General features: G+C 44.8%; 1 protein-coding gene across 4 annotated transcripts in view; it reads left to right on the top strand.

Moving 5' to 3' along the window:
* The window catches only part of SPECC1 (sperm antigen with calponin homology and coiled-coil domains 1), a 108,434-nt gene that overhangs the window by 74,523 nt on the left and 21,664 nt on the right, over positions 1 to 12,247 (top strand). For all 4 annotated transcript variants that reach the window (XM_064166467.1, XM_064166466.1, XM_064166468.1 and 1 more), the window contains 5 exons: positions 2,774 to 2,919; positions 3,135 to 3,235; positions 3,851 to 3,932; positions 7,696 to 7,846; positions 8,898 to 9,000. In XM_064166467.1, the coding sequence (XP_064022537.1) occupies positions 2,774 to 2,919; positions 3,135 to 3,235; positions 3,851 to 3,932; positions 7,696 to 7,846; positions 8,898 to 9,000 (583 nt within the window). The remainder of the gene's footprint in view (positions 1 to 2,773; positions 2,920 to 3,134; positions 3,236 to 3,850; positions 3,933 to 7,695; positions 7,847 to 8,897; positions 9,001 to 12,247) is intronic.

Genomic DNA, 12,247 nt, shown 5'->3' on the forward strand with positions numbered 1-12,247 from the left:
TTCTCTAACCATCTGCCTCTGCAGGCTCCCGTGGCACACAAAGAGCTTGAATGAATTAGCAAAGGAATAGCCAATATCTGCTTAAAGACAGCACCTCCTTAAACCCTGCCAGAAATAGAAACCTGAGTCACTCTTATTCCCTTATTTCCTGGCACCCTTTAGCCACTTGCATGTTGTAGGCTGTGATGCTAAAGGGGTAAGAAAAAGGCTCTGGCTTCTCTGGTTTAGCTCAGCAGAAGTTGTCCAACCCTATAAGCACTTTCTGGGCAGAGTCCTCCAGCCCTCTTTTGAAATGAGTTCTGGGCTTTTGTTCATGCAGCTCTTAGTGGCTACCACACTTTTAAGTAGGGAAAGTGATGCACACACATGTCCTAAACAGCTAGGAGATGAGGGAAGCTGTATGCAAATACTCTCTTTTAATGGGACTAGACTTTGCTAGACAATTGCACTTGAGATCTGCCAGGTAAGTACAGTGTCATTGCTAAGCAGTGGCAGCTGGATCTGTAAAATGCATGATTAGAAGGAACAGTTGCACTCTGTGATCCCATTTGCTGTCTAATAGAGGGCTTCACTAACTCCTCTAAGTCCAGCACCTAACCTTGACTTCAACATTTCTTTTCAATGGAGTAAGTGACTGCTCTTTGCTCTTAGTATCCAAGCCTTATCTCTAGTGTGAATTCTTCTATCTTCATTCTGGCATTTGAATTTTGGTGTTCTTGTGCCTGCTAGGATGAGGCATTTCATTAGTTGCATTCCTTATACGATTGCTTATGGGCTGTGATGGAGAGTTCACTTGTTCAGCAGCTGTCCTTGTTGATAGAACCATTGAGGTTGGAAGAGACCTCTGAAATGTTCAAGTCCAACTGCTCACCTAAGGCTCACAATCCCAGTACCAGGCTGGTGGTGAGGTGGCTCTGAGATGGGCTGTAAGAGTTAAGTTGACAATGTTTTCCACTATGGAGGTTATTTTCTGGTTGAATTTTTATGGCTATTACCTGAACCCTGTCCAGTTATTTTCAGTTATGGTGTTTTAACCTGTCAAAATTACTCTAGCAGTGAGCATGCCAGATTAAGGCATTAATGACACTGATGAGGGCACAGAGTGTCTGCTCAGCAAGTTTGCTGATGACACCAAGCTGGGAGGCTTGGCTGATCCAGCTGAAGGCTGTGTGGCCATCCAGAGAGACCTGGACAGACTGGAGAGCTGGGCACAGAGGAACCAGATGAGGTTCAACAAGGACAAGTGCACCTGGGGAGGAATAATAAACTCTACCAGGGCAGGCTGGAAGGTGATCTGCTGGAAAGCAGTCCTGTGGAGAGGAACCTGGGGGTCCTGGTGCATAACAAGTTATCTATAGCAAGCAATGTGCCCTTGTGGCCAAGAAGGCCAGTGGGATCCGGAGGTGTATTAGGAAGAGTGTGTCCAGCAGATCAAGGGAGGTTCTTCTCGCCCTCTGCTCTGCCCTGGCCAGACCTCATCTTGAAATCCGTGTTCAGGTTTGGCTCCCCAGTTTCAGAGGGACAGGGACCTGCTGGAGAGGGTCTAGTGGAGGGCTACGAGGGTGATCAGGGGACAGGAGGGCATGGCTTATGGGGAGAGGCTGAGGGACCTGGGGCATTTTAGTCTGGAGAAAAGAAGACTTAAAGGGGATTTGATAAATGTTTATAAGTATCTGCAGGCTGTCCAGGAGTGGGGGGGGACAGGCTCTGCTCACTGCTCCCTGTGATGGATGTAAGTTGCAGGAAAAGAGGTTCTGCCTCAACACAAGGAGGAACTTCTTTACTGTAAGGGTCACAGAGCACTGGCACAGGCTCTCCAGAGAGGTTGTGGAGTCTCCTTCTCTGGAGACTTTCAAGGCCTGTCTGGATGTGTTCCTCTGTGATCTGTATTAGAGAGTATTGTCCTGCTCTGGCAGGGGAGTTGGGCTCCATGATCTCCTTGGGTCCCTTCCACCCCCTGACATCCTGTGATCCTCTGAGAGTCAAATAGCATCCTCCTCTTTGGTTACTCTCCTCATCATACACAGGGAACCAGAGTAGCCCCAGGGCCCCTGTGCTGTGTTGAAAGGCCATCTTCAGGTAATCACTGATGAGTACTCATGAACCTCAGAATCACAGAACCTTAGGGACCTCCAGAGATCATCAAGTCAATGTCTTTCAGTATCTTAAGGGGGCCTACAAGAAAGCTGGGGAGGGACTTTTTAGGCTGTCAGGTAATGACAGAACTGGAGGGAATGGGACAAAGCTAGAAATGGGAAGATTCAGACTAGGTGTTAAGAGGAAGTTCACCATGAGGGTGGTGAGGCCCTGGAACGGCTTGCCCAGGGAAGTGGTGGAAGCCCCATCCCTGGAGGTGTTTAAGGCCAGGCTGGATGAGGCTCTAGGCAGCCTGCTCTAGTGTGAGGTGTCCCCGCCTGTGGCAGAGGGGTTGGAAGTAGATCCTTGTGGTCCCTTCCAACCCTGACTTATTCCAAGTCAAATCTCTCCCATTGCCAAAACAGGATCTCATCAAAATGCTGTTTTAGTACCACAATTCCCCATCCTGTGCGAGGATGCTATGGTTAACAACTCAGAAAGGTTTGTGAGACTCAAGGGTTTAATGCTTGCCAGGCTCTTTGAGCAAGCGACGTGAACCCTCCGAGGAGTGGTCTGTGCTGGGGGCACTGCAGTAACAGATGCACATCGCTGGAGTTGCCTTGTTACATACAAGGGCCTTTAATCTCTGCTTGCCTTTCCTGCCACTCCTGACTTTGATCTGGTTTCTCCTTTGCAGGCTGACAACTGAAGAGGTGGACTCTCTAGAGGCTGATACGACCAACCGCTGGCAAGGAGTCTGCATTAGCAGAGCATCTCCCACCCCCTCAGAATCTGCTGCCACTGTGAAGTCCCTGATAAAGTCATTTGACTTGGGATGCTCAGGTATCTGAACACTGTTTTGCAGTGAGTTTTTTCTAGTAGCACACAGATATTTTTGCCATTCTGTGCTGTTTCTTGGCTCCTTAATGGATGTTTCTGTTGGTGCTTGGCGCATAAAGACTCCCTCTGGACTGTCACTGCACCCGTGGTTTCCTGCTCTGACAAGAGGGAGATATCTGGCTTTGAATTGCAAATGTTTACACGTTTTTGCCTTGTAGGTAGCACTGGACAAAATATCACAGTTCACAAGGTCCCCAGGAGCCCTCTAAGTGGAATTCCAGTGAGGACAGCCCCAGCAGCTGCTGTTTCCCCCATGCAGGTATGGATTACTCTTTCCATCCTCGTGGTTTTCAAATGAGTGGATGCAGTGTTCAGTAGAGCATGACACAGCTTCAGCATGACAACGTGCATGTGCTGACAAGAGGAAAGGGAAACTCATCTGTTTATTTGCTGTGAAACATCAAATACTGTAGTACTAACAAAAAGGATCAAAGTGAGTTTGTCTTTGACTGCAGCATAGAGGTCTCAGCGGACGGATGTGAACTCTTTGGAGTGCAGTTCTGAACCTTGGTCGCTGCTGACCGCAAAATAGATTTTGATTATTGGAAGTGAGGTACAAGAGACATGAAATTAAGCTAGGCAATAGAAGCATGATTTGGTGTTTGACACCTGTGAGCAAAAATGGTGCAAATAGAACTGTGGAGTAGTTGAGGAACAAACAGAATAACACTTAAAAATATTGTTCCTTTCCTCTTTTTATTTTTCACAACCATTTGCCCAGCTGTAGCTACAGCTGACACCTTGTTGGAAGGTTTATTCCTCCCTCTGCTTTGTGATCTTGAGATACCAGAAGCATCTCTTCTTTCTGCTTGCCCATTTAAGTATGGTGATTAGTATTTTTTAACTGCACCTTGTACATTTGTTTGTTTGACAGAGACATTCTGTTTATAACAACACCAAGCCAGCCAGCAAGGGTGTTGCCAGGCACACAGATCTTTCAGACCTTCCTCTTGCAGGTAAGTTGCAGGGAATGGACAAACCTTGCCTATTTTGATTAGCAAAAGCTTGTCAGGAACTGTTGGCCTCTGCCTGGACTGTTTTTCTTCTTCTAATATGGTCAAAGAGACACAAAAAAGTGTCTTCAGAGTCTTTTGTTTTAGAGAGCTTATTAATTTTGTTGTGTTTCCACTCCCATTTTGATTGTAGCCTTAGAAAAGTAAAAGATAGCTGATACAGTATGGCTTGCCAACACAAACTTGCCTCCTTTCTTCCAAAGTATCCATGGCACCTCTCTAATCCATGCTGTGGAACTGGAGAGGATTGGATTCTCTTCAACATGTATATATCTGGAGTGAGTCCAGAGCACTGTCTTCTGAAGGTTTATTTGTGTTTAAACTGAACTTCATTTGAAAGACATCAAACATTTCAGACGCCATTGTGACTGCTTTAGGAGCACTCACACTTGGGCTCCAAGTAGTTTGTTCTGAGACTTCTCATGAGATGAGTTTGTTTTTATTTCACACTTTGCTTTTGTTCCCTTGTCATTTAATATTCTTTCCTACCAGAGTTTGTTTCCCATTTTCTCAGGGGCCCTTTGTTTTATTTATCTAGTCCTGAATGTAGTTGTTGCATTGGAAATCAAAGCTAGCAACAACTGATTATTGAATTTTTAGGGGCAGATGAAATATTACATTCCTGAAGTGGAACTGTAGGGAGGACCAGAAAAAAAAAATCAGTCTCAACTTCTTCCCTGGTAGAGTGGATTTTCTGCAGTAGTTTGCTAGTACAGGAGAGAAATTAGATCTTATCTTCGTTTTTAGACCCTTCAGGTAACTTGCTAAGCCTCCCCATCCACCATTCAAGGCTGAAGAGTTCTGTATCTGAACAGCAAAAGGGCTTATAGGGCAAAAAGCAAATAATATCTTGTTTGTGCTGTTGCTTTCTGCTGTAGAAGTAAATGCTAAGCAAGCAGAAGTCATCAATGGAACAGACAGAGTTTACTTAGTTATGTGTGTTGGTTTCCAGAAATTATCTTTCATGACAGTGTATAATGGATGCTAAACAGAACATAATCTTTTTAATCTCTACCAGTTGACTGTAGAGTGAAGTAATGAGTCAACTGCATAATATAATGACAGCCCTCAATAATAAATATCCTTCTTCAGGCCATGGGTAATTACTGTTATTACCCACAGGCAATTGTGCTGTGAAAATCTATTGAAATAAACAGATATTTTATTAGCCATTGCATGGCAAAAGAAAATAAAATTGATGGTTGCTTATCTGACAGGTTTCTCTGTCTACAGCTTCTCTTTGTACCTGGATTTAATTTAGTTCAAATAATCCATAGCAAAGGCTTACTCACTATAAAGTTGTAATAGCTCTGGTTCCAATCTAAATAATCCTGGAAGACAGTTGATCCAAGCCCTCTGCAAAGAGCATTGAGTTAAAAAATATCCCCAAGGAAATTCAGAGTGAAGTAGTCTCCACAATAATAATCTTCTGGCTGATTCCATCTGACCAGTATCACAGCAGGGTTCTGTAATGCCCTTAATGTGACCCAAATTTTCTGTGATTGGAGAGGAGCATGGATTTATTCTCAGAGAGAGCTGATCTTTGGCTACAATCTTTTAATTTAGAGTCAGAGGTTTACTGCATCTGTGCTGGAGTTCCTAGCAGCCTGAAGTAAATCAAAGGAAGTCTGTTACTGGGGGAAGTGAGGCTTGGAGTGCAGAATTGGGTGCTCTCACCTTGCACTACTGCAGGCATAATTCAAGCTGGTAACCACAAGGCTTCTGTACCTAGTGCAGGCAGTGCTGGCAGGATGTCATTTGCCTTAATCACCTTGCATGTTTTTCATACAGTTATTACCCTGCTTCTCCTTCTAAATGACTCCTAATATGCCCTCATCTTATCCATCTTTTCTTCCCAGCTACATGCTTCCAATAGCCTCTAGAGCTATCTGGGAGCCTTCCTTCTCTTTCCTTTTACTGTACCATGCATGAACACATCCTGAATGATTAGCACAGCATTTCCTAATTAGGCTGTGCCTTTAGCCAGTCCAGTTATGTTAATGATAATTTAACAGCACTTTTTTGGTTTATTTCATTTGCCTGTGATTATAAACCAGTGAAAAACTACATCCCTCTCTATAATGTTCAATCTTTACTTACTGACGTGCCTTTTGCAGTAATTCTGTTTCTCTAAGCAGAATACTCTTTAAGAATGAAAAATAAAGTTAAGGATTTTAAGTTTAAAACAGAATCAGCTTAAATAAGTCTAAGGTAGAATCATCCAGTGGTTATCTGTCTGACTGGTGTAGCAGTTCCCCATAAATCCAGCACAATGAGGAGCTGGAAGAGCCATGCACATTTGGAATATATAGAGGAACACCAACAAAAAGACTTCTACAATGTCTGCTGTTTCTTTTTTTGTTATGGATTCCTGGTGCAGAGAGAGCAGGTACAGGTGAGTGGAAGAAGTGACCCTGATTGAGCAAGGTGTATGCAGTCCAGTGCAGCAAAGCTCTGCCAACAGCCAAAATGCTGCAAAAGAGACTCTCCTGGCACTGGATTCTCTGCTTCCCTATCTGGACTTCTTAATAGATGTGGCAGCCCTTCATGCTGTGGAAAAGAAGGTGCAAAAATGCCTGCAAGTTTTGGCAGCTGCAAATGCTGCTTTAATCTTGCAAAATTCAGGAGGCAAAACAAGGGCAGCTTCACTCCTGCTTGCAGGAGGTTTTTGTTTGGCAACTGCTGATACACACCCCCCAGTTACTGTTGAAAAGCACTTCAGGACTGATTCAGTGGTACTAGCCTTTGTTGAAGCTGAGATAAGGAGTAGCTCACACCCTCTAGGTGACATGGCATTAACTGATAATGAACACTGAGAGGTAAATGAAAAGGAGAAGAAAAAAATTGTTCCACATTCAGTGAATTTCTGATAAGAGCTCATAATGTGCTGGCCACAGCCCCTGCCTTGTTGATAGCTTGTCTACAGCAACAAAGCAGCCAGCACTTTCTGTGTCATACCTGGCTCCACCCCACGGCAGATAGGTATGGGGAGGTAATTTGATTTGTATGATCTCTTTTCTTCAGAAACCTATCAACGTTGGCTCCTGTGCCTACTGATTTTGTTGATTTGGTTTTATGGATACCTATTATATATGCACACGAGTGTAAACACATAGTTATTACCATCATATCTAGGTAATGATATAAATGTAAAACATGTACTACATGTAACTAAAATCTGGCTGCCTGTGCTTATATTGAGACTTCCCAAAGTTCTGTCAGAAGGGATGCCAAGCATCGTGTGCTAATAAGTGCCTTTTACTGCTGCCTTGAGCTAGCTTGTGTCCAGGAGACCGAGAGGCTTTCGAGTTACAAACTTGGTAATGGTAGCAAAGAAATTATTGTGCTAGGGCTGGTCAGTCATCTGGTGAGGATATCTGGCAACCAGCTTTTGAACCTTTAAGCCTGTAGATATTGGTATTTCCCCTCATTCACCTGAGGCCCCTACCCCCTAGCAGGAATATCAATCACAGGAAACCAGGCAGGCTGTACTGTTGAAATCATCAAAGCCATTCCTTGTTATGATCACCTCTAATCTGCTCAAGGTTTCCTAGCCCCTATGCGTGTTTAATGAACAAATGAGTACATTTGTTTAGAATCAAAACAACAGACTACATATTGTGTGCTGGGTGGCAGGACAGTGATTAGTCAAGTTCCTCAGGCTGCAAACTGACAGCTTTTTTTTTCCTCCTTTCGTTTCCCACAGACCTTCTGAAGGGGAGGAATGAGGAGCTGAAACCAGACCATTACCTCCGTAAAAGCCCCTCCCTGGAATCCCTCAGCAAACCCCCTATGGCCTTCAGCAGCAGAATGCTTACCTCTACCCCCAGCAGCTTGAAACCCCAAAGCAAACTCAGGTACCAACTCAGCTTCCTCTGATAAACAGTGCCCTGGAAAGATTGACAGCATTTCCTGGCACCAAGATGAATGCTCTAAGCTGATGGACCCCTGTCTTGCTGCTGGCTACTCTGTCTAGTTCAGAATCACTAGGCTGTGTGAGATCCAGCTACCAAAATTCAGATTATAGTAACTAGAGTTATCTGCAGAATGAGCAGTCATGACAAAAGGAGGACAGCAAGCTTTCAGGAGCCACTAAGTTGGACACAAGAATTCCATGAGTTGGTCAATCCTCGTTAGCTTCTTGTAGCTTTGCATGCTATGGTGCATTAAAGACTAAGAGCTTTGAGGTCTGAGGGAAAGCTGGGCACAGAATTTTCTTCTGTCATGAGAAAAAGCATACATTTTCCTCATCTCCACCATTATTTCCCACAGCAGAAGGTGTGGGCTGGTCACAAAGCAGGTACAGGAATGCTGGAGAGGGACTTCTCATAAGGCTGTCCTACTGCTGTAGGGAATGGTTTGAAGCTGAGAGAGAGAGTAGGGTTAGATTGGATCTTAGTAGGTTCTTCAGTACAAGGATGATGGGACTCTGGAATAGACTGTCAAGGGAGGCTGTGGATGCTTCCTCCCTGAGGCTGTTCCAAGACCAGGTTGGATGAGGCCTCCAGCAGCCAAGTCTGGTTGAGAGGTGTCCCTGCCCATGGCAGGGAGATTAGAAGAGATGATCCTTGAGGTCCCTTCCTACCCAAGCCATTCTATGAATTGTGCCTGGGGCCTTGGCTCCACTCCAGCTTTGAGATTTTTCATCTTCTACAAGGACTTGTTCTGCAGCAGCTCATCTGGATGTGGATTTGCTATTTCAGATCCTTTAGTCAGTTCTACACCCCAAATCCTGGTTTCGATAGCAGATACAGAATGCAAGCTCTGAAAGCTGTGACAGTTTGGTTTACACTGAGTTTTGTGCTACCATCCTGCTTTGTCATGCAGATGTTTACACACTGGTTAAAAAAAAAAACCTTAAGAGAATTCAAGCAGATTTAGCTTCTCTCTTCTGCTTCTCTGGATTAGTGTGGAGAGAAAGGACCCACTGGCAGCCCTGGCTCGGGAGTATGGCGGTTCGAAGAGGAACGCTCTGTTGAAATGGTGTCAAAAGAAGACTGAAGGTTACCAGGTAATGGAATGGCTGCATTTTCACTTTTCTCTGGAGAGTTAGGGATTCATCACTTCTACAGGTGTGCAGTAAGCAGCATCACTTCAAATGAAGATGTATGCTTCAGGATGCTGCCTTGTGTGTGTTTGCTTCTGCTGGCTGCTTTCCAGCTCCTTCCTTCAGATTTCTTTAACGCTGCAGTCCTCACTATTACACTATTTTTAGTAATTTGTGTACAAAGCACCAAATAAACGTTTGGGGCTGTTCAGTTTGAGGAAGAGGAGGCTGAGGGGAGACCTCATTGCTGTCTACAACTTTGTAGACAACATTGTGGAGAGACTGCTGCTGGGCTCTTCTCACAGGTAATTGGGGACAGAACAAGGGGGAATGGCCTCAAGCTGTGGCTGGAGAGGTTTAGACTGGACAATAGGAATAGGTTTTTCGTGAAGAAGGTGGTCAGGCACTGGAATGAGCTGCACAGGGAGGTGGTGGAGTCACCCACCCTGGATGTGTTTAAGGGTGGTTTGGATGTGGTGCTTAGGGATATGGTTTAAGGTGAATCTCTGTGAGTAGGGTTCTAGGTTGGCCTTGGTGCTCCTGAGGGGCTTTTCCAACCTGGATGTTTCTGTGATTCTGTGAAATACCTACTGCATCAGATCTGACTGATGGTGAGACAAGAATGGATGTGTGCAGCAGTTTCAGTTTGGCATCTGGTTTTGAAATGACATTTTGAAATTCTAATATTTTTTTCTGGAGGCTTCTGTAGGGGGTATGCTGTTGTCAGAGTCTTTTCATTGGTCCTTTCTATAAAACCAAAGGAATATTTCTTTGCCTCTTTGGCTTCAAACAAACGAAGGTTACAGCCTGGGGCCTCTCTCTTTCTAACCTGATGCAATTTAATGGGATTTTAAATCATAGAATCAGCCACGTTGGAGGAGGCCTCCAAGATCACCCAGTCCAACCTAGCACCCAGCCCTATTCAGTCAACCAGACCATGGCACTAAGTGCCTCAGCCAGTCTTAACTTGAACACCTCCAGGGATAGTGACTCCACCACCTCCCTGGGCAGCCCATTCCAATGCCAATCACTCTCTCTGGCAAGAACTTCCTCCTAACATCCAGCCTATACTTCCCCTGGCACAACTTGAGACTGTGTCCCCTTGCTCAATTGCTGAGCAGATTTTGACTGCTTGAGAAATGTCTTGTTTCTTAGCAGTGAATTTTTCACTGTTAAACAGACACAATGGTTTGTCCAGTTCTTGTATGGCCATTGCTGTACTTAGCAAGCTCTGGCTGGTGTTTGTATGCACTTGAGAGGCCTTTGGTTCTGCTTGTAATTGCCTTCTACAGCTTGGTTACAGACACCAGTTCCTCCTATGATATATGCTGGTTGTGTAGGGCAGTCTTGGTTTGATAGAACGTTGATATTTTTCTTTCTTAAGAATAATATTGTTTGTTGCTTAGAGCAGAAGACAAAAGCAGTTATCACTGCATGAGATGCACCCTGGAGCAAGGCTTTCATAAAAGCAGAGTCCATTCTTTGAAAGCAAGTAATAGTTTTCTTCTTTTCTTTACAACCAGCTCTTGAAGCATTAGGTGCAGAGTGCAGGAGTTTGGAAGGTAAGAGGCAGTAGCTTTGCCTTGAAGTAAACTGAGCTCTGAAAGTTTGAGTCATTTCCTAGCACTGCCATATTCAGAGAGGGACAGATAGCAGTTGAAGCTCTTGGTTGCAGACACACTTAGGAGTAAAGCCAGTTTGGTGGTGCTGCAGTGCTGTCCCCTGATGCTGTGTCCTCCATGCTGTGTTCATTTATTTTCTATCTCATCCACTGAAATTCTCCTGGCCTTGGGTTTGAAGTTGAGAGGAACATTCACATGCAGTCCTCAGAAAATGATTCATGGACTGTGACTTCTCCAAGTGTAATTTCTGTTAAGCCAGCAAAAGCTGTCTCTGGAGTAACTCTTTCTGCAGAGAGTGGTGCCCTTTTTGGCTTCTAGTGCCACTTATGGGGAGCTTCATCCACTTCTTAAAACATTCTGAAGTGTTCTCTTGGAGCCAGCCTGTAGTTTTCTTTCTCTGATTACACTAAATGAATTGCTTTTAGGATCTCTTATGTGGCTTTACAAATAGAGAGGCCTGGACTGATTCTGTAGGTGCCAGGCTGGCACCAAGAGAGACAAATATTCCATCCGTGATGGAATAGAGAAGGAGTTTTGTTTTTCTGAGCTGAACCAGAGCAGTGAAGCTAACTGTGTATCAGACAGCAGGCCACCCTGGAGGTATGCAAGGCAATCTGGGTCTATTTGTTTTCCTTTTTAGTATTAGTCTCTGGAGAAAAGTCTGTCCAGGCTTCGGAGGACAGTGGAAGTCTTTGCTTTGTGCATGGCTGCTGGAGTGTTGTTGCTACATGATTGTCCAGATGATGTTTCAGAAAAAGCTTTGTGGTTTTGGTTCCTGCTCTCATGAGGCTCTTGTTCTGTTTCTGGCTGTCCTCAAGCAGCAGAATGAGTTTTCAGCAGGCTTTGCCAGTCAGCAGGTAAAGCACTGACAAACACAGCACAGTCTGGGGGAGCCTTAGGAGCTCAGACCGTGATGTGGTGAGGGAGTCTTAATGCCCAGAGTGTGAGATCTTGGGGCAGAAATTCAAGTCAGATGAACCAAAGGACAAAGACAGTGTTGATTTATGGTGACAGCCTTGCATCTCTGCCTTCACTGTCTTATTTAGAGGCATTATCTCTTGGGCAGTCTTGCTCAGATTCCCATTCCCATGGCACTCCTGGCACTGCATTCACTGACTTCTTGAAGCAGCTTTTCCCAGCCCCTTGCGCTGTTACGATAAGGCTGATATTAAGCTCCACAGGGAGTTTTCGTCATTCTTGATTACAAAGAGCTGGAATTGGAGTAAAGAATGTCACCCTCCTTCCTGCCTTAGCCACTGAAGCGATGGGAATGAGGTAATAACCTCCACCAAGCAGAGCCTCAATGACGTGTGTGGCTTCTTTCCCATTGAGAACACCTCTGTCTGTGAGGCATCATCTCTGCAAACCCCACTACAATCTGTCACGTTCTTTCTCAACAAGGAGCCCAGAGCCACAGGTAACTTTGGGTGAAAGCTGCTCTCAGCTTCATTACACAGTGGAAGAAGAGAATAAAAGACTTGCTCCTTGGCTGCCTAACTTCTTTTTTGCAGTGGCTGCCTTTGAGGTCTCGATGAGAGCTGGTGAGGAAGAGGGAGATTCCTTTCTGTTTAAATTAGGAAGATAGCCAG

This window comes from Pogoniulus pusillus, chromosome 27 (genome assembly GCF_015220805.1).
Source record: "Pogoniulus pusillus isolate bPogPus1 chromosome 27, bPogPus1.pri, whole genome shotgun sequence".
Classification (NCBI taxonomy): Eukaryota; Metazoa; Chordata; class Aves; order Piciformes; family Lybiidae; genus Pogoniulus; species Pogoniulus pusillus.